General features: G+C 40.7%; 1 protein-coding gene across 2 annotated transcripts in view; it reads right to left on the reverse strand.

The window, feature by feature from the left end:
• LOC120047305 (transcription factor 12-like) overlaps positions 1 to 22234 on the reverse strand; it is a 95344-nt gene extending 73110 nt beyond the window's left edge. Inside the window, exons 1-4 of one of the 2 annotated variants that reach the window (XM_038992839.1) lie at positions 22100 to 22234; positions 21169 to 21257; positions 20876 to 20948; positions 506 to 588 (exon numbers count right to left, since the gene is read on the reverse strand). In XM_038992839.1, the coding sequence (XP_038848767.1) occupies positions 506 to 588; positions 20876 to 20948; positions 21169 to 21240 (228 nt within the window). In that variant the 5' untranslated portion in view covers positions 21241 to 21257; positions 22100 to 22234. Of the gene's footprint in view, positions 1 to 505; positions 589 to 20875; positions 20949 to 21168; positions 21258 to 22008; positions 22028 to 22099 lie in introns of those variants that run through there. The other variant, XM_038992831.1, reaches the window with a different exon arrangement.
• Positions 22235 to 27215: the final 4981 nt, after the last annotated feature.

Consider the following 27215-nt stretch of genomic DNA (forward strand, 5'->3'; position numbering starts at 1 on the left):
AAATAAACATTAGTCACAGTTATAATTTCAATCAACCAAAACAAACAATATTTCCATTGATGTCCACTACCATAAATATAGTTTGCACCTTAAATCCTAATATTGGCACAGATCTACAAATGGTGGAGTAATTTCCCCAATTCAGAAATTCCACAATGTAGCCATAATGTTCCAAAGCTCACAACATTAATCAGCTTCCCCTGACAAATGCTTAATATTTCAGCTTAGCGCAAATAATCCAATGCAAATGACAACATATTTAAACCCATCACTTAAGAGGATATTGGTGCCATGCAATGTGGTCATACTGGAAAATAAAATTATGCCAATTACAGGTCACACAACATGACTGGTGCTCTCTCCCTCCCTGCCTCTGCAGTGAGCTGTGAATGTAAAACGTTGATGTAATGAGTGTTAAATGATGTGGTGCAGAAAGGCCAGGCAGAGGGAGACAGAGGAGTGAGGTGAGGGAGTGCACGGAGAGTGAGTGGGCCGGTGTTCTTACCCTGGAGGACTCGTAGGAGGGACTGGACGACTGGCCACCTGGGGCCCAGGAGGATGCTGCCTGGCTCGGCCTCTCATCCATACCTGTCAGAAGAAGAGATGCACAACTCCATCAGCACCGTGTCCTCAGACTCCTCACCAACATATACACACACACACACACACACACACACACACACACACACACACACACACACACACACACACACACACACACACACACACACACACACACACACACACACACACACACACACACACACACACACACACAAACAGACTCTCTCTAATCTCACACTCACACACAAGAACACACACAGACATTTAACAGTTAGACAGAGCTGGAGTGACAGGTTACACATATAAACAAACACAGAAAGAGAGGGGCCATACAGCACAGGAAAGGAACCAGTGTACCCCTAGAGGAACTGAATTAGACATAAACACTATTCAAAATGTGATATAACAAATGAATTGCAAAGTTGCATTGCTATCCAAAAGTGATTGTTTTTCACATTTCTTTATGATCTCTCTTGAATCAAAGGCGAAGGCTGCAGTTAATCAAACAGGGCAGAGATATTTCACACGTCTAATGTCTCATAGCAACGGCCTCTCAGTTCTCCAGGGGCCTAGTTTAACAAAATACATAACAGTGCATCTACAGTCATGTCTGTCCCTGGGCGAGCGAGCATGCTGCCAGTCTCTTGGCAGGAGGACAGACGACAGAGCAAGAGTAGAAGAAAGTGACTAATCTGTTATACCTCTATTCCAAGGCTGTGCTGCTTTACGAGTGCCAGGCACATTTTCACAACGTCATTTATTTTGGTTTACATAAATCATGGACAAAAAAATGTGCACTCCTTAGCATGTGTGCATGCTCAAAATGTGCTTCAGAGCACTAGAGCTGGATGATTTGGCAGTGATGTATAGTCCAGCCCTGTCAAAACAGCTGAGCACTGAAACTTCATAAAACTCATTTTAAAAAACACCATGTTTCCAAAGACAGCAAAATAAAATAATAGATAAACAAATAAATCAATAAAGTTGACACAATTGCATGAATTCAACATCTGCTATGTGATGAACAAATATAATATCTGACCTTCGAAATTACATTTATGGGGCCTGCTCAGTAAAGAGATACGATTCTGAGATTCTTCACGCTGTTTGAGCCAATATTGTTTTGTAGGTAACATAATTGCAGGAGGGGGAGTAACATCAACATTTTGCAAGTTATTGATTGTTCCCTTTGTCATTTCACCCTGCTTCAGAAAACTGCAATACCATTCATTTGATTTCACCCTCAAATATAACAGATCAGATTTCAAGGAATTGTATATACAATGAATCAAATCTAGCTATTGCAGGGAGTAAACAAACCTTTAAACCATAACACAGACTCTCAGAGGGCCTGTAATCCACTTTAATTTGTTTAAAATTTCTACATGTTAGTGACAAAAAACCATAAGTCTTCGGTTGCCTGAACCGTGCCACTTGACCGCATGGCTGGGCACACACTAAACACCAGCTATCTGCATTTGCATGAGTAGAACAAACAGGCCCTTTAGCGAGGGGAGAAGTAGACTTTTCCACAGTGAAAAAGAGCTAGGCCAACATCACACAATCACAATGTGCGGGCTAGACCCCGTGCCAAAGACAATGTAGAGGCCAGCCAATGTGAGGCTGGCAGAACTGCACAGAGTGCAGCAGTCAATTCAACTCAACTCAACTCATGGCACATTCATTGGCATACTCTAGCAATACACAGTAATACACTTTTCAAAAGTGAAATAACATGTTAACACTACACATAATAATATAACATTCCAAAAGGGGGAAACGCTGTACTCCACACTAGCTGTAGCACTTGGCTCTGACTGTAGTGCAACCCTGCTTGGCTCTTTAGGGCATTAGTTGTCACCAGCTCCAGTCTCTAGTCTCTGTCCTGACTGCCAGCTCCTGCCTGGGGCTCCAGGGTCCTCTCTCTACACACGACTACAGATATAGCTACACCAGCCAGGGACAACACAATATCACTATGCTTCACACTGATTGAGACAAACATAGAGCGGTAGAGTTGTCTTCAAATGAGGAGATAATGCTAAAATAGTCATCTACGGAATAGCAACATGAGACGGAGGAGGTTAACAAACTAATATAAATGTGTGAACGTGCTGGTTATATTATGAATGTAAACACCAGTGGTATTTGCACAGATGTCGTTTTTGATTCTTCTGTGCTAAGCCGTTTCTTCAGGAGTATTTTTGTTCTCTAGCGAAACACTCAATCGAATCTGATGAAGGTAAACATGGCTGCTATTGATAGGTGAAACGTTAGGGAAAAGGACATGGGTTTTTATATCTACAGCACACAGAAGTCCTTCTCTGAGGAGTAATTAGGTTTTTTTGTCTTATATTTCTAATGTGGAATGCATGACTAATATCTCTGGAAGAAATATCTAAATGCACATCTGTGATGTCAATTCTAAGCTAACAGACAACAAGGTTTGAAAGAAAGTGGCCCAGGGACTCGGATCGGTTCCATTTGGCTTGGAAGGAAGGAACCGTCTCTCTGTGGTTTCTACTGTTATGAGTCAGCCACTCCATTTAACCATCCACCAAATCACTGACAACCAACGTCATGAGACACTGCTACAGTAGCTGAGGTCACACACACACCAACAGTTAAGCAGATAAAAGACAGAGCCATACTATTACTGTAGCCTGACAAATGTATTATAAGATCAATTCCACCTGTCTGTATTTCATCCAGGTCTCATCTGCTCTTAATACAGTCCATATTCACCTACCATTCATCACTTTCATCACGTTTCATGTGTAACAGGTTTTATGGAACAGGGCGCCCATGTCCTGCTGCTGGGAACAGAGAGGCTTCAGAGGTACGGCACGCAGACCTGTCAGCCCCATCTGTGGCAGCTCTGCTCTGCTCTGGAACAAACTCCATCATATATCCACTCTACTCCGCAACCCAGCACACTGGTCACACACTGGTCACACACTTAACATGGAATCATACTGCACTGCATTGACAGCCACATTGTCAGCTGTGCATGTGTGTGTGGCAAAGACCCTCTTCTAATTATTTCAGAACCCTAGTTCTCAATTATAGAATTGAACAGGAAATAGACAAAGACATTATGCAGATATGAATGCTTCAGTTTGACTAGAGTGGGATTTTGCTCTCTGGCGTGCCCCCACTGCATAAACCTATGCCAAAGAATGTTCATTTACATGCAGTGTCTGTCGAGTAGAGGATTTAAATATGGATTTAACTTGGCACGGGCACTGCTCTGTGTGCAAATCTTTGTCTATCCTGTTTTCAAGTCTGGCAGTCATTAGATATCCTCCTTTAACTTTTCTTCTGTTTAGTATTTAGGAAGAAATCAAAGCAATTCTTTGTTCATTGATTAAAATAACATTTGAAGGGCACTCTGGATATAGGAGACTAACTCCTAGGAGAGGTCTTAGGTTGGCATACTTTTATGAAGCCCTTAGCAATAAAACGAAATAAAAATAACTGATCACAGTCAGTCACAGTCCTTCTTGTGATGTGCATTTCAAAATGCAGCCTGACACACAACCTGGTACTCGTTTGCCTATAGTCTCTGTAGTCTCTGTAGTCTGTAGTTGTTGTAGTCTCTGTAGTCTTTGTAGTCAGTGTAGTCTCTGTAGTCTTTGTCGTCTCTGTAGTCTATGTCGTCTTTGTAGTCGTTGTGGTCTCTGTATTCGTTGTAGTCGTTGTCGTCTCTGTAGTCTTTGTAGTCAGTGTAGTCTCTGTAGTCATGGTAGTCTCTGTGGTCTCTGTAGTCGTTGTAGTCTCTGTAGTCATTGTCGTCTCTGTAGTTTTTGTAGTCTCTGTAGTCGTTGTAGTCTCTGTAGTCATTGTCGTCTCTGTAGTTTTTGTGGTCTCTATAGTCGCTGTAGTCGTTGTAGTCTCTGTAGTCTCTGCGATGCAGCCGAGGAACAAAGTCAGATCCAGAACCTTCTTTTCTTTTCAGAATAGTCTAATAAAAACATCCTGTACCAGCTTTTAACATCAACAAAACAAGTTCAAATAAAAGCATTTCTAGGGTCTATAATCTTTTCGGTTTATAAAAATAAAGACGTTTTCTGCTATTATCCTTTCAGAGGATAGGTTTCTTCAGAGGAAAACTATCTCCCAAAAATAAGGACAGGAAATGTCTTGCTGATCTACATGTATGCCTAGACCGAGCTGAACTACATATGTGTGATCAATTCCTCAATGCATACCAACACCTCTATCTGCACTATTTAAAGAAATCAGTGGCAAATATATTTACGGTTACAAAGGAGCTCGGAAGAGAAGCTTAGGAGCATCGTTAAAATCACACTCTTTCTCACAACATCCTAGGCACTCAATGATTTTTTTAAAGTGAGATTGTCACAACAGTAAAAATGTCAAACAACAATTGAACGCTAGTAGCTAACATTCCTACATTTCATCTGCTATCTTACTACATAACTGCTACATAACTGTATGGAAACCTAACATCTTGAAGAAAAAAAAATGTGTACATCAAAGAAATTACAACATTGTTTATTTACAGATTTATGGATAGAGACTGAATACAGACAAACAACTCATTGTAACTCTGCTTGAGCTAGTAAGAACATTTAATCCAAATAAGCCACACTAAACATTGGAACTGTGTCAAAGTGCAAAATACAAATAAAATCTACAGCATAATTTAAATGAGGTAGCCTGAACAGCAAATGTTTAGCCTTATGAGTAACCTCACATGCAACCACATATTCCACAGTCACTGAGCAGTGCTGTTATGTTCTGAGTGATCTGATCTAGTGAACAGAGGTGTTCAGTGTGGGGAACCGGAGCTTACATCACTGCCAACTGACTGTCAGGAACAAACACGTAATATCCTCCACGTCTCAAATCAAACACGTGAACACAACTTTGAATTGGAGGGCAAATATTTATCTTGGCAATGTCTGCTCTCCTCTGTAGTTTAATTGTTGAGCAGGGGTCCACATCCCCTCAGACATACAGTCAAAAGGGCACCGCACCGATTGTTCAAACGGACCCTGTTTTCTGGCAAACCCCACTGAAAAAAGAAATGCATTTGTTACTTCACACAACTGTGAACGACCACTGCAAAAAACAACAAGCACACCAGACGTGACATCACAAAGCGATGTCCAAGTCATTCGGCAGAACTGAAAACACAGTTTTTCTTTGCCAAATTGCTAGGAAACCAAACATTCAGACCAAGCGGGCATCGCTTGTGGAATCACTGCGGGCTGCAATCAATACGGACCTACAGGGAAGCAACATCGTAAATGATGGCAAACAGTTGTGGCTGCCGAGGCATTACCATGTCTTTACCAGTTGTGCTCTGCCTCCTCAGAGAGGAAATAAGTCCTTTAGACATAGTCTAGCAGTGAAGCATCAATACAGAAAGAAAACGTAAACAAGCTAGCCTCATACTTCACCTTACATGACTGAATCTACAGTGGGGTTAAAATAATAAACTAAACATTCTCAGAATCTTAAATAATGATCACTACGCTCAACTGACATTTGTCAAAAAGCAATGAAGGCATCAGGTATAGTAATGGATTTTTGATTCATTGTTAAAATAAGTAAACAACACAGTGATTATTTCACATACGGTAGTAACCATTATAAAAATCAGACAAAAAAAGTCCCACCCTCACAATTAATATTTCTAATAGACTACCACTACTACAACTGCCTAGGCTCTGAAGAGCTCACCAGCCTGTTAATTGAATTAAGTCCAATTTGTGCAATGTAAAAATTGACTTCCCCATACACATGTAGCAATGAGAGGTTTGTCAGAGCTAGTGCAGTAGTGTCTTCATTAGACAGACTCTCTCTCTGCACTGAGATCCAGTCATCCACAAAGCCCTGTCACAGACAAAGGCCTTGACAAGCAAACGACAAGACGCTTCTCCTTCGGGATCCCCTCCAACTCCGAGCAAACAGTCGTGAGGCAGGCAGCAGGCAGGTTAATAAGACATGCTGTAGCGATAGATAGATAGATATACATTTGAATTCGTCACGGTATCTTTAATGAAACACATCAAACAAGAGTGCCTGCAACCAAGCAACCAAGTCTGCCACGGTGCACAGCTTGAGCTGATTTGACTGTATATAAAGAAGGGAGCTATTTTCGGTTGTTCACTTCCAATCTAACAGCTACTCTCTCGTGTCACATGGAGACCGGCTCGGCTCGCTGCGAGGGACAACCCCTCACTGGGGCTGCGTGTGTGTTGGAGTACCCTAAACTGTTCACAACTCACATGGAAGTAGACAAAAAATACATTTTGACTGTGTGTAGAGAAATACATTTTTTTAAATAAAAAAGCATTTCAATGGGATATCGACTAGGTTTGGGCAGTATCCACATTTTCATACCATCATACCATTTCTCCATACCGGGGTATACAGTATTATCGAATGTGCACACAAGGGGTGCTAATCCCCCCCCACCCGGCACAAAACCATTTAGGGAACATGGATCTTGATCTAGGATGGGATTGAATGTCTCTGCTGTAACCAAGAAGCTTGATCTTGACATCTAGCCACTTAACTAGCAAGTTAGCAAACCAAATGCATAGCTGGAGCCCTGAGCTGGATATAAATGATTTGATACATGTTAGATTTCTTATAGTTATATTTAACTTATAATTAGTAATAAGCAGTGGGGTAGCATGTACTTCGGCAGCCCACGCGACCCCCCCAATTAAAACAAATATATATATATTGAAAATCATACCGTCGGTATTTCGAAATACCCCAGTATACGGTATATCGCCCAAGCCTAATATCAACATTGTCAAATGTCATCAAATTAGACCATAATTTACTATCAATTTCATAATTTGTTTTATACTTAGTGATTTTAATTTGTAGAAATATCTCTAGGTAGGCAGAGGTATGGAGCTGGTGAAGCTGCAGTATTTGCCCAATGTCCCCCTGCTGAGCACACACAACCCACAACCGATGGCCTCTTCAAATTCATGTCATTAACAGGCACGAAGGAGAAACCGCAATTTCCCTCTGTTCAAGCTGCAGAGGGGTTCATGTTTGTTTTGCTATCTCTGTTTCTCTGGCACACTTCGGAGGGGCCTTGAAGGGTCCTGGCAGTGCAGTTCTGCTGCATTTGTCTGGGTATGCCCAGTTCAGACGCATTAATCCAAACTCTCATTCCCTGCAATTTCCACACTTCCTTCCTGTGCTGCTGCCTGCGCCCCTCGCCATATGTTCACAGTGGCTTACGGAGGAAAGGTGCTTTTTCCTCTAGAGGAGCTGGAGCACGCAGGCTAAAGAGATGAGGAATTTATCTCTGCTATAACATAAACTGCCAGAGTGCAGTAGTTATGCAGAATAAATTAGTTTCTTATTTAACATAAATCAATTTCCCTTAGGTTTTTGTTAGTAACGTGTATCTAAAATGTTTACAAACACCAAATCCACTCATATTTCATTCAAATGGCAAAAGGCCTTGAACTGGTTGAGAAACAGTTTAACTAGGCATAGTGGCAGACTAAATGAGCTAAGTGCTCTAATACTGCTATGCAATAATATTTCAAGTGATGTTACATTAACAACAAAAAATACTCATAATTGCAGACTCAATTTACCCAAGAACCTGTACTGTAAAAACCCTCAAATTGCAATCCACTCAGCAGAAAGGTTAACTACAGAGAAGTGCCCTCATGTGGTCGTACAAGCAGACAAGTCATATCTCTTTATTCATTCACCGTGCGTGGATCTTTTAGGGTGAAACAAACACTGGAGCACAAAAGGATTAGCCTTTCACACCAGCGGGTTCCTGCAATCAGCAGCGTGTTTATTACATCAGGAGGACTTAGTTTTATTGAGCTGCTCATTAGTAGGTTTAATCAGAGTCGTGTCATGACTGTTCTAACAGCACTATCAGATCCCTCATCAGAGGGCTGAGTGCTATCTCACACTCTCACACTCTCTCACACACACACACACACACTCTCTCTCACACACACACACACACACACACACACACACACACACACACACACACACACACACACACACACACACACACACACACACACACACACACACACACACACACACACACACACACACACCCTTCAATCTTTACTGAAATGAAAGCACACGAAAACACAATGAAGAATGTAGCTAGCGTTCCCCCATATAGCTTCTGATACAGAGTCCCTTCTCATTCCTGTGCTCCTGGCCATAAATTAGCCAACATGGCAGAGGAAGGCCCATCGAGTCCCACTCCTCTGCCTCCAACTGCAGTGCTGAATATAACACAGGCCCTGGTAGGCAGTGGACTGCACCGGAGCCAAACGTTCCCTCATTCTCCCCTGGCCCTGACACCAATGGCACGGCTGTCAGCACAGCAAGCTACTCTCACGCTACTCATAGGAGGGGGACAGCAGGCTTTCCTGACTAATTTGGGCTTGTGTGATCTTCTCTTCCTCGTGACGTGTTTTCTAGTGATGGAGATGAACATGTGGGAGTGAGAGAGCCCTTCTTTGGTATCAAAAGTGAATTAACATGATGGGACGATATTAATGATGTAATAAAGTGAGTGACAGCCAATCAGAGCACATGACCAGTGCCCCTCTGCTGTCCCATCTGCTTCACAGTCAGAGAGGGTCCTGGGACGGGGCCAAAAGGAGGCTGGAAAAACAACAAGCTCTCTCAATTTATTAACTCACTTTTCATCACCCTTTTTGATCAATGTTGATTAGCACAAATAATTAAAAAGTTATTTTAAGTATCCTGGACCTAACTGTCAAATAATAAGTGATTCATATTTCAGTCTTCTAGCTCAGTAATAATTATTAGATTTGCAGGAAGGGAACATATTCCCAGCTGAGAGACAATGAGAAAAATGGTAGGAAAGCACACAGTGCAGTGTCATCAGTAGTTCCTTCAAATCCTGTTATTTTTATTAATCTGCAATAACAATAAAATGTTAATGTATTGCCATTTATGATGTAAAGGATGTAACACATGTAACTGCTTCCTCTACCTCATTCAATAATGTAACAAAGCCAAAGAGAAAATTATTTCCCTTCATTACAATAATTACCATGGTAACAAACAAAATGAGGTTGCATGAATTGAAAGTTGAGAGCTTTACAAAAGATTTAGCTTGAGACCATCGTCTTTAATTTATTACTGTAAATCCTTCAAAAGACAAATTAAAACCAGGAACAAATCAGTGGTACGCAGTAATCCTCAAGTATTTTAAAAGAGGAGAACTTCAGTTTGATTGGTATTTTGCACAGCACAGCAACAAACCACTTCAGACCTCAGACCTAAAAATAACATGCCACATTCACTGCAAATGCAGTTGCAACTAAATCTATACATAGGAGAGGCTGGCCCAGCCACTGCTGAGGGATTAGGCCTACACAACAATGACTTGGACTCATCAGCATTTTCTACATCTGAAATGGAAATCCTGACAAATGTATCAAGCCTCAGGTCACGGTCACGGTTATCCTCACAAACTAGCCACAACACATGAGAAAGTGTGTGAGTGTGCGTGTGCGTGCCGCGTGTGCCGTGTGTATTTCTCTCTCTCTCTCTCTCTCTCTCTCTCTCTCCAGAGAGAGAGAGAGAGAGCATTTATGAGTGTGGGAAAGAGTGAAAGAAACAGAGATGCCCCATTGTACAACAATCCACTCTGTGATCTTCAAAACCACTAGAACAAAACATGACCCTATGATGGAAATCTATTTGATAAGGACAATTATGTGGTATGCTTTTTGGCAAGGCAGTGGTGTACATAGTCTGATTCCTGCATTTAAATCGCCCTCCCCTCAACACCTGCACAGAGTGACCAAACAGACAATTTCCTTATCATACCTTCCATCTTCAAACACAAATAGGACATAGCCAATGAAGAAACCCAAACAGCTAGGTAGGCAGAGAGGGAGCTGTAATAAAAACAGTGATAGTCGAGGGGTGGCCACTCCCTCCTAGCCTGCATCCCTCCCTCCTTATGAGATCCTGAGTAGATATGGTTAAACTGGTAAAGGGCCGGTCCCCAACTCAGCATTCCAGCAGCTCCCCAGAGTACCCCCAGTAATGCTCTATCCAGGGCTCTCTGACTCCCACAGGAGCCTGGTAGATCAAACAGGGGATCATTACTCATTCCTTCCCACTAACCCCTGCTCTGTTATTCCCAATCGAAGCCCTGCACGCTCCCAGGCGCATCACTGACACCACACGGCAGGCCCGGCTGCATGCGATGGCCACGGGCTCTCAGATCATTAGACGAGGACAACCCACCCCTCATCCTCCCGCTGCTGCCCCCAGATACGTCCTCAGAGGGTAGGGCCAGTCATTAGTGGTCAGGATGGAGGTAGCTAATGCTAATGCTCTCTCTTTCTGTGACACGTCCATGAGTGTGTGTCAAGGCCTGCTTCGTGGTTGACCAATGCAACTCTGTATCTCTGAGGAGTGTTTTCCACCTTACACCAACATGCTCCCTTAACTTCTTATGGCTGCAGGGGCCAGTATTGAGTAGCTTGGATGAAAGGTGCACAGAGGTGCCCATAGTAAACTGCCTGCTCCTCATTCCCAGTTGCTAATATGCATATTATTATTCATATTGGATAGAAAACACTCTGAAGTTTCTAAAACTGTTTGAATTATGTCTGTGAGTATAACAGAACTCATATGGCAGGCAAAAACCTGAGAAGTTCCACTTCCTGTTTGAATTTTTTCTGAGGTGGCAGATTTTCAACCAAGCTCTCATTGAAATTACAGCGAGATATTGAAGAGTTTTTTTTTTCACTTCCTACGGCTTCCACTAGATGTCAACAGTCAATAGAACTTTGTCTGATGACTCTAATGTGAAGGGGGGCCGAAGGAGACAGGAATGAGTAATCACTGCCACGAGCTGACCATGCTTTCACATGCGCGTTCACATGAGGAGGACCTCCGTTCCACCGCTCATCTGAAGTCAATCTAATTCTCCGGTTGGAACGTTATTCAAGATGTATGTTAACAACATTCTAAAGATTGATTCAGTACATCGTTTGACATGTTTCTACTGACTGTTACGGAACTTTTGGACATTTCGTCACGTTATAGTGGACGTGCTTTGTGACTTTGGAATTGTTTACCAAACGTGCCAACCAAAGTAGCTAATTGGACATAAATAACGGACATTATCGAACAAATCAAGCATTTATTGTGGACCTGGGATTCCTAGGACTGCATTCTGATGAAGTTCATCAAAGGTAAGGAAACATTTATCATGTATTTTCTGGTTTCTGTTGACCCCAACATGGTGGCTAATTTGGCTATTGTTCTGAGCTCCGTCTCAGATTATTGCATGATTTGCTTTTTCCGTAAAGTTTTTTTGAAATCTGACACAGCGGTTGCATTAAGGAGAGGTATATCTATAATTCCATGTGTATAACTTGTATTATCATCTACATTTATGATGAGTATTTCTGTTGAAACGATGTGGCTATGCAAAATCACTTGATGTTTTTGGAACTAGTGAATGTAACGCGCCAATGTAAACTCAGATTTTTTGTTATAAATATGAACTTTATCAAACAAAACATGCATGTATTATGTAACATGAAGTCCTATGAGTGTCATCTGATGAAGATAATCAAAGATTAGTGATTAATTTTATCTCTATTTCTGCTTTTTGTGAAAGCTATCTTTCGCTGGAAAAATGGCTGTGCTTATTGTGGTTTGGTGGTGACCTAACATAATCGTTTGTAGTGCTTTCGCTGAAAAGCATATTTGAAATCGGACATTTTGGTGGGATTAACAACAAGATTACCTTTAAAACCTCTTTGGGCTGCAGGGGCAGTATTGAGTAGCCTGGATAAAAGGTGCCCATTTCAAATGGCCTCGTACTCAATTCTTGCTCGTACAATATGCATATTATTATTACTATTGGATAGAAAACACTCTCTAGTTTCTAAAACCGTTTGAATTATATCTGTGAGTAAAACAGAACTCATTTTGCAGCAAACTTCCTGATAGGAAGTGGAAAATCTGAAATCGATGCTCTGTTCTAGGGCCTGCCTATAAATGTGCTTGATATTTATTAGTATACATGCACTTCATACGCCTTCCACTAGATGTCAACAGGCAGTGAGAGAAGAAATGGAGTGTATAACATCATCTGAGGTCGAATAAAAGCTCTTGGCATGACGTGACCCCAAATTCCTGTTTTCTGGAACGCGCGAGAAGTGACCTGGTATTGCCTTCTGTAAAGCTGTCGTTATAGACGACTAATATCTCCGCCTTTGATTTTATTTGATACATGTGACAATATCATCGTAAAGTATGTTTTTTCAATATAGTTTTATTAGATTATTGAAATTTTTTCGGGACGTTAGGCGTGTTGCTTTGTCTGCGTATGTTCAGGAAGGAGAGCTTCGCGCCACTTTGCTAGCTTTCCGTGCTAATTGACTGGAGAAGAGGACATTCTAAATCCAAACAACGATTGTTCTGGACAAAGGACCCCTTGTACAACATTCTGATGGAAGATCATCAAAAGTAGGACCCATTTTATGATGCTATTTCATATATCTGTCGAACATGTGAACTAGTAGTTTGCGCCCAGATTTTGGGCACGCTCTCGCCATAACGTAAACTGCATGTCGTAATGAAGTTATTTTTAGAATTCTAACACGGCGATTGCATTAAGAACTAGTGTATCTATCATTTCCTATACAACATGTATTTTTTAGTAATGTTTATGAATAGTTATTTGGTCAGAATATGTGAGTGTCAGAAAAATATCCGGACGTTGTGGGAAAAAGATGCTATGTTAGCACAATGTATAACCACTGATTTCAGCTCTAAATATGCACATTTTCGAACAAAACATAAGTGTATGTATAACCTGATGTTATAGGACTGTCATCTGATGAAGCTTATCAAGGTTAGTCAAAAATTATATATCTTTTGCTGGTTTGTTACGATCGCTAACTTTTGCTGCTGGTAAATGGCTTGTGTTTCTGGCTATTGTGGTAAGCTAATATAATGCTATATTGTGTTTTCGCTGTAAAACACTTAAGAAATCGGAAATATTGGCTGGAATCACAAGATGCCTGTCTTTCATTTGCTGTACACCATGTATTTTTCAGAAATGTTTTATGATGAGTATTTAGGTATTTGACGTTGGTGTCTGTAATTACTCTGGCTGCTTCGGTGCTATTTCTGAGGGTAGCTGTGATGGTAGCTGCAATGTAAAACGGATTTATAGCTCAAATATGCACATTTTTCGAACAAAACATAGATTTATTGAATAACATGTTATAAGACTGTCATCTGATGAAGTTGTTTCTTGGTTAGTTTGGTTGGTTCTTGGTTAGTTAGGTTGGTTTTGTGCATGCTACCTGTGCTGTGAAAAATGTCTGTCCTTTTTTGTATTTGGTGGTGAGCTAACATAAATATACGTGGTGTTTTCGCTGTAAAACATTTTAAAAATCGGACATGTTGGCTGGATTCACAAGAGGTTTATCTTTCATATGCTGTATTGGACTTGTTAATGTGTGAAAGTTAAATATTTCAAAAAAATATATTTTGAATTTCGCGCCCTGCACTTGAAGTGGCTGTTGTCATATTGTGCCCGGCTTCGGGCTTGCAGCCCAAATAAGTTAAAATGATATAAGACACATGTATGTTTGAGGAATTTTAATTATGAGATTTCTGTTGTTTGAATTTGGCGCCCTGCACTTTCACTGGCTGTTGTCATATCAATCCCGGTAGCGGGATGCAGCCATAAGAAGTTATTAAGTCCAGAGTACTCAGCATCAATGTACTGTATTTGGGAGTTTGGGAGTTAAAACGAACAGACATCCTGTGCTTCAGCAGCAGGTGTTCCCAAAGCATGCATGCATGCATGCATGCATGCATGCATACATACATACATACATACATACATACATACATACATACATGCATGCATGCATGCATGCATACATACATACATACATACATACATACATACATACATACATACATACATACATACATACATACATACATACATACATACATACATACATACATACATACATACATACATACATACATACATACATACATACATACATACATACATACATACATACATACATACATACATACATACATACATACATACATACATACATACATACATACATACATACATACATACATACATACATACATACATACATACATACATACATACATACATACATACATACATACATACATACATACATACATACATACATACATACATACATACATACATACATACATACATACATACATACATACATACATACATACATACATACATACATACATACATACATACATACATACATACATACATACATACATACATACATACATACATACATACATACATACATACATACATACATACATACATACATACATACATACATACATACATACAACTCACTACCTCAGTCCAACACCTAACACTGTGTCCATTCAGACTACATCAGCTAGAGGTCAGGCACAGATAAGCAGGAATAGAAATGTATCTCTGCCTGGTTTTAAATCCAGCTGCCTCAAGTCACAATAAAGGTTGTTTGGTCCCCACCAACTAAGTGCCTTCACAACTTAATACAACATCAAATACATGGTAATAAACTGCTCATTTGAAAAATGAATTGGAATCCACATCAAAGGAGCCAAGTCAGATGTACAACACCAACTTTCTTCAATCAAAATAATGACAGTCTAGGAGAAGCCTGATAGTAATCTACCGCATATTGGGTGACTGAAGACATTATTTTAATGCTTTTCCTCTTGGCAGACCTGCAAAAAAAGATGCAAAAGCTGTGCCAAGTCACCTGCCTTCAAAGGACTTTCATCGCTATGGCAACAGCACAGTTCTCCATAACCAAGTCAGGAGCTGACCTGTGATACATAAATGAGAGATGTCCAAACTCTCCCTGAATCTTCCCTCCAGTGGTGGGCGGGAGGCCCAGTCTGCCAGGGGAGGGTACCCATCTGAAGGCATCACAAACACAGTGTGGCCCAATGGTTCACAGAGCAGCCGGCAGGTTATCTAAAAATAAACTGACGTCTCAGAAAGAAAAGGATTCATTCAGCAATATACTCAAAGGCTTAAAACATGAAATGAAGTTTATCAAACTAAAGCCTGCTATAAGACCTGATCATATTTCTAAAAATGAAATAAAACATTTTTTTTTTATATAGTCTAGAATTTTTTCATTGCACTTTTGTAAAACAGGAGTTCTAAGACTACAAACTAAAATGAGATGATCTGATGTGGATTTAAATAAACACACTCAAAACAATGAGAGCCTATGAGAAATGAAATCAGTCAAAAGGAGAACTGGAGTGGGAAGCATCTCAAGGTACAACAGCTTCCATGAGCAAAATAAAATAAAAGATTCAGCTCAGTCCTTCTTTAAGAACCTCAGTTGAAAGCTACTGTTGTGGTTACATATATTGAATCTGTTTGAACTAATCCATTTTAGAAGAAAAATGCATGCTTAAATTGAAGACCGACTTAGCAGTTGCTTTAAACAAAAAATACAACATTCCAAATCCTTTGAAAATGCTTTGAAGATAAGCTGCGTTCAAGATGAGTTTTGTCACCTTTTATATCTTCACACATTGTGACATGTACAGTGGAGAGGTTTTTGTGTGTGTTAAATTATCTTAAAATGCAAGCTGGGTACTTCTGCAAGTTCTAAGTCTTCTGACTGAACAAAACAATCCTTGCTTAATAATTATGAATGAGAATAAGTCATATTCTTTAACACTGTATTAATAATTAATCAACAGATAATAATATTTTCTAATCCATGGGGATAAAAGCTGAAGAAAGAGCTTTAAACTGAGAGGAAGTTTGCTCAAGTGGAAGGAAACTGCAGTGTAAGTCTATCACAAGCATATCCTTTAAATTAAATTCACAAAAAGTACTGGAAATATAATGTAACAGTTCTGACATCCTTGTAACATCCTTGTACAACTTGGCTTCATCTATTCTGTAAACAAGTGAATGATAACATGTGGCACATTCTTTGAATTGACTGCAGGCCAACTAGGAATACTTAGGACCATTCTAAACAAGATGGGATAAATAAACATAATTACAGGAAGGCAAAATTGCAGGAGAAATGTATCATAAATTCTGTTCAGGTAGTCAACCTGCAGTAGGAGCAGAAATATTTGCATCAGTCTGTCCCTCTAGGAGCAATAACAACCCAAACATAATTATGGCTTTTCTGATTCTTGGCTGACTTCTACAGCAAGTCTAAAGTAAATGGGACAGAGAGAGCAAACCATGATCTGAAAATATTCCTAATATAGCTCCCCAAATATAAAAGTGCCACAGTGAGCTCCGAAGCAAGCTAACTGAGCAGCTTGGACATAGATGTTAACGTAAGTATTGCCTCATGCAGAACATTACATTTGAGGTATCAGTGGTTTCTAGTTTACTACTTACTTTAGGTCAAGGAGTATAGCAAGCTTGGAAAGCTTGGAACAGACAGGTGTGTGACTCTGACACACATAAAAAGCCTCAAGGAGAGTCAGCCCAAAACAGATCCCACATACTGTCTTTTGGTGGAAATAGAACAAAAATAGCATCCACATAAGCCTCTACAAAACATGGCTCAATTCTTGTGACTTTTCTTACTGACTAAATAAGTACCACCAGGCATTTCAGCCATGACGATGAGCTTTGATGGGAAAAACAGTCTATGAACAGGCTCTATTTCTTTTCTGTTCTAAACAAAAAGCACCATGCTGATGCTGGTCTATTTTGGAAGCCACAGCGTGCATGCCCAACACATCAGGCTTAAATGTGTCTGGTCACATGATGTCCATGAATGCCATGCTATATTAAATTCTAAAGCACACCGCAGAGTTTACTGAGTTCAATTCTCCCACTTCTCACATTAGGAATTCAGAAAAGGAGTTCCTTTGTAACACTTGAATTGAAGCAACATTCTATTTTATATTTATTTATGGTGGGGCAAAATGAAAAGTATGATCACTGAAACAGAAGTAGGCCTATTCAGCAACACTTCAGCAACATAGCATTAGCTACATAGAGCGCTATTAAAGGATGGTTGGGAATATATTTGACATAAGGTAAACAGACTCAAATTGATATATATTGATCATGCTTTGTATATTTGTTAATACTTATGAATGCACAGTGAATGCTTTACCCAAACTGATTTATGAAAGTGCAAGTATATACAGTGCCAGCAGGTAGCCTAGTGGTTAGAGCGTTGGACCAGTAACCGAAAGGTTGCTGGATAGAATCCGTGAGCTGAAAAGGTAAAAATCAGTCATTCTGCCCCTGAGCAAGGCAGTTAACCCACTGTTCCCCGGGTGCCGTGAATGTTGATTAAGACAGCCCCCCGCACCGCTCTGATTCAGAGGGGTTGGGTTAAATGCGGAAGATACATTTCAGCTGTACAACTGACTAGGTTTTCCCTTCGGAAAGTATTCAGACCCCTTGACTTTTTCCACATTTTGTTACGTTTCAGACTTATTCTGAAATGAATTTAATAAATAACAATCCTCAGCAATCTACACACGATACCCCATAATGACAAAGGGAAAACATGTTTTTAGACATTTCTACAAATGTATAAAAAAAAAAAACAGAAACCTTATTTACATAAGTATTCAGACCCTTTGCTATGAGACATGCAATTGAGGTCAGGTGCATCCTGTTTCCATTGATCATCCTTGAGATGTTCCTACAACTTGTATGGAGTCCACCTAGGGTAAATTATATTGATTGGACATGATTTGGGAAGGCACACACCTGTCTTTATAAGGTCCCACAGTTGACAGTGCATGTCAGAGCAAAAACCAAGCCACAAGGTTGAAGAAATGGTCCTTAGAGCTCCGAGACAGGATTGTGCCGAGACACAGATCTGGGGAAGGGTACCACAAAATTTCTGCAGCATTGAAGGTCCCCAAGAACACAATGGCCTCCATCATTCTTAAATGGAAGTAGTTTGGAACCACCAAGATTCTACCTAGAGCTGGCCGCCCAGCCAAACTGAGAAATTGGGGGAGAAGGGCCATGGTCTGGGAGGTGACCAATAACCTGATGGTCCCTCTGACAGAGCTCTAGAGTTCCTCTGTGGAGATGGGAGAACCTTCCAGAAAGACAACCATCTCTGCAGCACTCCACCAATCAGGCCTTTATGGTAGAGTGGCCAGACGGAAGCCACTCCTCAGTAAAAGGCGTTGAAGCATTGTGGTGGCAGCATCATGCTGTGGGGATGTTTTGCAGCAGCAGGGACTGGGAGACTAGTCACGATCAAGGCAAAGATGAACGGAGCAAAGTACTGAGAGATCCTTAATGAAAACCTGATCCAGAGCGCTCAGGACCTCAGACTGGGGCAAAGGTCCACCTTCCAACAGAACAACGACCCTAAGCACACAGCCAAGACAACACAGGAGTGGCTTCAGGACAAGTCTCTGAATGTCCTTGAGTGGCCCAGCCAGAGCCCAGACTTGAACCCAATCGAACATCTCTGGAGAGACTTGAAAATATCTGTGCAGCAACGCTCCCCATCCAACCTGACAGAGTTTGAGAGGATCTGCAGAGAAGAATGGGAGAAACTCCCCAAATACAGGTGTGCCAAGCTTGTAGCGTCATACCCAAGAAGACTTGAGGCTGTTATCACTGCCAAAGGTGCTTCAACAAAGTACTGAGTAAAGGGTCTGAATACTTACGTAAATGTGATATTTCCGTTTTTTTTTTTTATACATTTCCTTACATTTCTAAAAACCAGTTTTTGCTTTGTCATTATGGGGTATTGTGCATAGATTGATGAGGGGAAAAAACTATTTAATCAATTTTAGAATTAGGCTGTAACCTAACAAAATGTGGAAAAAGTCAAGGGGTCTGAATACTTTCCGAAGGCCCTGTACTTAAGCATCAATTCAGCACTGACTTGACCTGGATCCCAAGCTATTTACTTCTGTGGAGACAGCATCCAGAATGGGAAGTGAGGATGCAAAGTACTCTGAAAAACATCCTAACACTTCCCAGCCTTTTCACAAAAGCTCCCTTTTGGCCCCATTGTCTTGCTGTTCAGTCCATTGTCTTGCTGTTGTTTACACTAAAAGTGTGTCCTTTAGAACAAACGACAAGGCAAGGCTTTGTTGCTTTACGCAAAACAAGTATTGAGGAGACATAATGCTTGATTGTGCTGTGGATTAATGTCCTGGAGCCTTTACAGCAAAGAAATTATCCACATAAAATTAGGGAATTTAAGCAACACTTATTAAAACATCTACGACAATGAAACAAGATGCATCAGCCTAAACAGCCCACTTCTGCATGAGAAATGCTCCCAGCTAAAAGTACACTACATCAGCTCACGTCCTCTAGTCATTGAGCCTGTGAGATAGAGATAGATGTGTGAATGCCACATGAATGGCCAGGTCTTCAGGGACCTGGGGCTGAGGAACTCACTCCCTTTTTCAAACAGCTCAGCACTGGGGGATGGACACATGCATATGAAACACCACTTGATGCTGTAACCCTATACTGTACTTACTACACAACTGATAGACATTGGATATCTTAGGTACAGCTTTTATATGGTGCACAAATCTAGGGAGCAATATATCACAAACGCAATCAATGCCCCACTGTCAATATGAGCAAAATTGATCTTGTGTCATAATCAATAGAAAATGGGTATGCGAAAAAGCCACAGAGCTCTTTTTTCACACAAAACACAAGGAAGGGTTATAAAGTAGTGCTAATTACAATGATACTACACGGTCATAGCTGTTAGGTCGATAATCATTCTTTCACATATGTAAAATAAGGCTAAACCATTCCTTATTTTCACATCTTTACAGCAGTCAGTCTACGATAATTCCAGGTGGAGGTGGCATGTTTCACACACCAGATGTGCAGGGTGCACACACAGACAGACAGACAGACACACACACACACACACACACACACACACACACACACACACACACACACACACACACACACACACACACACACACACACACACACACACACACACACACACACACACACACACACACCGCTAAGGCGGGAAATGAATAGTAATACTATGTTTAATATGAAACCTTCCTCCTTTGGCTTTTCACAAAATGAATAACACAAATATCCAAAATGCAGTGGGAGACATCAGGAACACTCATATGAACAGATTTCAAACAGCAGTGGTTAGACAAGACACAACAGGGGGAGAGACAGAACCAGGGCTATAACAGAACAGAGGACATATTAAAATAGGTTTCTGGGATAAAATCCTACCTGGTGCACTGAACTGGCTGCTTCCAAGGGTGGTTGGTCGGTTTTTCCCACTATTTACAGGTGGAGAAAACATCTACCAGAAGAAAAGAAATGGTCTGAAAAATGTGACTCTGAGACAAATTCATATTTTGCCTTTGATAATCATGCATCTGTTACAAGCTGTTCAGACTTCCTGTGTTTCATAATCAATTTCTTCACTGGAGAGACATTGACTGATACCGAATAAAGTGGGCTAAATAACAAAAAATAAAACATTATAAAAAGATAGTTAGATAGATAGATAACTGTCCTACCGCGCTAAAATCCAGCAAGTCACTCAATTCCTTGTCTGTTCCGATAGCGGCAATCCGCTGTTGAGGATTCATCCTGCCAATCTTTAGACCTAAAGAAGAAACAGATTGTTTGCTTAGGTCCAATTATTATTGTTTTTTTTATTGTCCTAATTCCTTGATATAAAAAACTATCCATTCAATAACGAACTTCAGTAAAGCGCAATCTCATTCTAGATTCCGACTGAAATTGACAAGGAATATTCCCAGAACACGTCGGTTCCGAAAATAAATCTGCAGTGACCCTTGACATTGCTGTGCGAGTTAATTGATCAAAGGTAGGCTACTGCAACAACCGATGAAAGTAATTGTAATTGACCCCTTGTCATCCACGGTTGAACGCTCCCTTTCAGAAAATGTTATTGCACATTATGTAATCTGAACAGAATGAAAAGGAAAAGGTAGCCAATACCTGGTAAGGAAATTCCATCTATTTGGAATGGTACAGGCACATTGAAAATGCTTGGCGCTGCGTGTAACACCAGTGACACACTGAGACCTGCAGCATCGTTTTTCAAATGTTTATCTGACTCCCCAAACGCTACATTTGTATCAATCTTCCGCGACAGACTAAGTTACAAAATAACTAACCTACTGTAGATTTTTAAATCACGGACTAATGATAGGCTATACAATATGTTGCTTTGCAATAGTCAGTGATGAGCCACGAATTGGATGTGTTATTAAATAGAAAGTGAATTTGCATGTTAAACAAAAACAGAAAATCCACCAATATGCTGTAAACTACAGATTTAGTCTGTGTAAAACGCCCTTTCAAGTAAAAGTAGTAAAGCAAATGCCAACCCTTTACTCCATACCAGCTCCAGTCTCTTGTATCCCAACTTCTTTCACCCAGTCCGAAACCTTTTTTAACAAACTCACTACAATATTTTACCTTTTCCCCTTTAAAATTCCAACTAGGGCGATCGGGTGTGGTAGTATGGAGCTTCGTTTTCCTGTAACGCGTCTCAAATACTGTAAAATAGTGGTTTAGGTTGTAAAATGTAGCAAAATATCCCCTATATGTCACTTGCGAGTTAACCTTATGCAGACAAACATTTTTGCTTCGCAAAAACCTTAGCACCACAATGACATTCGGTGTTGTATCCTTCCGCTGAAAACCGTGAAACGATATCCCCGGCCTAGCCTACTACAGACACCACGCGGAGTGGTAGGAGATGACAGTAGTTGAGAGGACCCATCATATTACATTTAGCCTGTCTTAATCAATCATTAGGCAAAATTATGTGAGACTAGTACAAATAGATCGAAACCAGATTTTGTAAGTTGTGTCAATCAGAGCATTGGTGTAATGAAAGGTATTGGTGGAGGAGTCTGGGGATATTTGAGACCTCTGAATTCGCTACACTGGTGTCAGAAGTGGGATAATGAATAAATGAGTAGCCTATGAATACATATGGACCGAGACATGAATGCATATGGACCGAGAGAGAGTGGGGAAGAGAGAAATCACCTTAAGGTGGTTGCAACTAATTGGACATAATTCTGGCCCACAGTAAATGGGAAATGTTGACCCAGAGTAGGCCTAGTTTCTTTAAAAAGACGTTAGAGTATCACAGTTATAACCTGTTTGTCCCTATGTATGTTAGCCTTATTAATTTAATCCGTCTAAAAGACAGAGAGCATTGTGTGCTGCAGTGTCATGTCTGTCATGGTTTGAGCACAATCAAAAAGCAAGCAAACTGTTCAACCTATTTTTCTTGTGGCAAAACTATTTTTATGGACAGCACAATATGTCTGGACTACTTTTTTCTCCACTCCGCTAAGGCAAGAGGAAAAAGGAAAGAAAGTGGTGTGAAAAAACTGTAGAACATGTATCGACATTATATATAATTATTCAAAAACAGCTTGATCGGTTTGTTAATTGGTCAAATATTAATAGTGGTAATATCCTAGCATTTCGGCTGCATCCTTCTTCATCCATCGGTGTCGAATGGGCTCAGAAAACAATAGAGTTGGGCCAGGGCCAAAACTCTAATAAAGGTGTTCTCAAAGTGCGGTCCGAGGTACTGCAGAGGATCTGTGGCCAGATAAATCATGAATAAAAAAATTATACATAATATATTTTTTTTTTACATACGTTTTTTAACATAAATTTCACTAAGAACAACAGATTCAACTAATTTTAGCCAAGGGATACATGGAATAAGATTAGTCTGTAATACAATAAAATGTAATATTATTCATCTACAATTTATGTACTTAACCCTGGGCAACATGGGCCTAGGAGGCTCACAGGAATATTGGTATCCACAGTACTTCACGAATTATAAATGTTTCAACTCAATACTTCTTGCATTTTTTTATATAAATGGCCGGTAATTTAAGCTTTAAAACTGCAACATTTTCTCTCTGAGTCATAGAACAATGTGTTAGAAATGCAGGAAATTAGCTTGAAAACTGCTAAATATTCTCTCTGATGCCAAGAGGCAGGCCTTTAAAATATTACTTCCCAGGACCCAAGACTTGGTTCACCCAGCAATGCACGCACTGCCGAAATCATAGTAAAACTCCTTGTATGCTATTTTTTTCCTCATTTGAGTTGTGAAATGATTATGAGGGGTCACTGCTGAATTTTCTATCACAAAAGGGGTCCTCGGCCACAAACATTTTGAGAACACCACTTCTCATGAACAAAAGTTTGGTGTGCGATGAAAATGATCAATTGAAGATCATCCGTTGAACAAATAATCTGTCCCTACCAGACTATTATGTTTTGTTTCCAACAGTAAGAAAAGTCAAGAGAAGAGACATGACACTTATGGATAATAGAAAATATTGATGAATATTGAAAATATACAATCTCTGTAGCCAGTGATCATCAATAGCATATGCATACTGGATGTAGATACTTAGAGGAATTCAAATGCTTTTGTATTTTACGGTTGAACATATTTATCAAAATTAGTACATTTTGTAAATCTTTCTAAACTTCCATTGTTTCCTGGTAGTATTTGCCTGGCTGCAGTCTGATAGGCCTACTACATCACCAGGTACAGTATATCTATATAGTTATATATCTTATCTATATAATCACAGTGAAATCAAGTTGGGAAAATTCATTTTAAAAAGTATGGTTTGGTAAGACACTGCATCTAGGTTTAAAAATACCCCAAAACAAGGCTAACACTGCTTGTTTGGATGTGGCCCACCTTGAGTAGAATACTGTAGGCCAAGCTTTAGCCTTGGTATTATGCTGTCCATTGTCCACTCAATGGGCCTCTACTGTATATCCACTCATTACTTTTCTGAAATCCAGACTGCCACCTGTTGGACAAACTAACCATAGTCGACTATGCTACTCATCACCAATGTGTAAAATGTATAATTGAATATAGCTCTCATTAATGACGTTTGTAGACCTATTTAAAGGGCCTACGTGGCAAATGGCAATATGTGGGAAGATTTGATTTTTTTTTAAAACAGGAAACCCAAAGTTTATAACAAGCTAAAATGGATAACGTCAGAGTGTTGATGTTGCTAATCCATACCTTGTCATAGATCATATTCAGACCATGAGATTTTTCACTTACCAGTGCGTCAATGCAAACTTGCATGGAGTGCATCAATTCTTGCTTTATGTTAATTCAATTACAAATATGGGACCCAATCATGCTTGCCTCAGAACCAGAGAAACCTGGATTGGAGCCCCAGCTGGGTTACCACTGGATGTGCTACACTAGTGGGCGGCGGGCCTAATGAAAACATCCATGCATCACATTACCAGATATTCTTTGGTATTATGCAGATAGATATTTTACATCCAATTTCCATTGATCATCCTTGAGATGTCGTTACAACTTGATTGGAGTCCATCTGTGGCCAATTCAATTGTTTGGACATGATTTAGAAAGAAACACACCTGTCTATATAAGTTCCCACAGTTGACAGTGCATGTCAGAGGGAGCTAGTTTGGATCATCAGATGAGCCAGCAGAGGAGCAAGTGTGGGAACACAGGGGGAAGTGTTGAGATGGCGGAAGCAGATGTGTTGTTTGAAGATGAAAGCAGTTAGTGAGAAAGATGAGTGGACAACAGTGAAGTAAAAATTGTTGTGGAAAATTTGTCAGAATCGTTGCTTGTTGGAGTAAGTTTTTTGGATAACGATGTTCATTTGGGAAACGCATTTGAAGTCACACGGATGGTGAAGAAGGAGTTGGGAAAAGTGGATGGAGTCAAAGTAACCAGGAGTGGTATGGTGTTAATATCGTGTGTTTCTAAAAAGCAAAAAGAGTGTGTATTGTGGCTCGCGAAATTATTAACGCATGAAGTGGACAGCTTTGATTTTCAGAGCAGGACACCAGTACAACGTTATCTCTGGCATCCCGTTGGGCATTGATAATCAATATCTTCGGCTAAAAATTCCAGGAGCAGTTAGTGGACGTCGCTTGACCCGAGTGGGGGAAAAGGAGTAATGTTTCTTTATTATTGATGTTTGATGAAGAGTATCTACCACCCTATGTCAAGCTGGGATATATAAGATACCCCGTTAGAGCGCTCGTGCAAAACCCGATGCAATGCAAGAAATGGTCTACGTCCTGCACCAGAGCCGCCACCGCGGTGAAATGCACACCCAGACCCTCCCCTATAGGTTCAGGTTTTGCGGCCGGAGTCCGCACCTTTGGGGGGGGGGGGGGTACTGTCACGCCCTGACCGCAGAGAGCTTTTTATGTCTCTATTTTGGTTTGGTCAGGGTGTGATTTGGGTGGGCATTCTATGTTCATTTTCTATGTTTTGTATTTCTTTGTTGTTTGGCCGGGTGTGGTTCTCAATCAGAGGCAGCTGTCTATCGTTGTCTCTGATTGAGAACCATACTTAGGTAGCTTTTTCCCACATGGTTTTTGTGGGTAGTTGTTTTCTGTTTTGTGTCTGCACCAGACAGAACTGTTTTCGTGTTGTTCTATTTTTGGTTATTTTGTCTCAGTGTTCAGTTTTAATAAAGAAAACATGAACACTTACCACGATGCGCTTTGGTCCACACCTTCTTCATACGACGACCGTTACACAAGTCTTCTTGGGTATGACGCTACAAGCTTGCCACACCTATATTTGGGGAGTTTCTCCCATTCTTCTCTGCAGATCCTCTCCAGTTCTGTCAGGTTGGATGGGGAGCGTTGCTACACAGATATTTTCAAGTCTCTCCAGAGATGTTCGATCAGGTTCAAGTCTGGGCTCTGGCTGGGCCACTCAAGGACATTCAGAGACTTGTCCCGAAGCCACTCCTGTGTTGTCTTGGCTGTGTTATTAGGGCCGTTGTCCTGTTGGAAGGTGAACCTTCGCCCCAGTCTGAAGTCCTAAGAGCTCTGGAGCAGATTTTCATCAAGGATCTCCCCGCTTCAGGGATGGTGCCAGGTTTCCTCCAGATATGCCGCTTGGCATTCAGGCCAAAGAGTTCAATCTTGGTTTCATCAGACCGGGAATCTTGTTTCTCATGGTCTGAGTCCTTTAGGTGCCTTTTCCAAGTGTGCTGTCATGTGCCTTTTACTGAGGAGTGGCTTCTGTCTGGCCACTCTACCATGAAGGCCTGACTGGTGGAGTGCTGCAGAGATGGTTGTCCTTCTGGAAGGTTCTCCCATCTCCACAGAGGAATAGAGCTCTGTCAGAGTGACCATTGGGTTATTGGTCACCTCCCTGACCAAGACCCTTCTCCCCCGATTGCTCAGTTTGGCCGGGCAGCCAGCTCTAGGAAGAGTCTTGGTGGTTCCAAACTGCTTCCATTTAAGAATTATGGTGGCCACTGTGTTCTTGGGGACCTTCAATGCTGCGGAAATGTTGTGGTACCCTTCCGCAGATCTGTGCCTCGACACAATCCTGTCTCGGAGCTCTACGGACAATTCCTTCGATCTCATGGCTTGGTTTTTGCTCTGACATGCACTGTCAACTACGGGAGCTTATATAGACAGGTGTGTGCTTTTCCAAATCATGTCCAATCAATTTAATTTACCACGTGTGGACTCCAATCAAGTTGTAGAAACATCTCAAGGATGATCA

The sequence above is a fragment of the Salvelinus namaycush genome, chromosome 1 (genome assembly GCF_016432855.1).
Source record: "Salvelinus namaycush isolate Seneca chromosome 1, SaNama_1.0, whole genome shotgun sequence".
Lineage (NCBI taxonomy): Eukaryota > Metazoa > Chordata > Actinopteri > Salmoniformes > Salmonidae > Salvelinus > Salvelinus namaycush.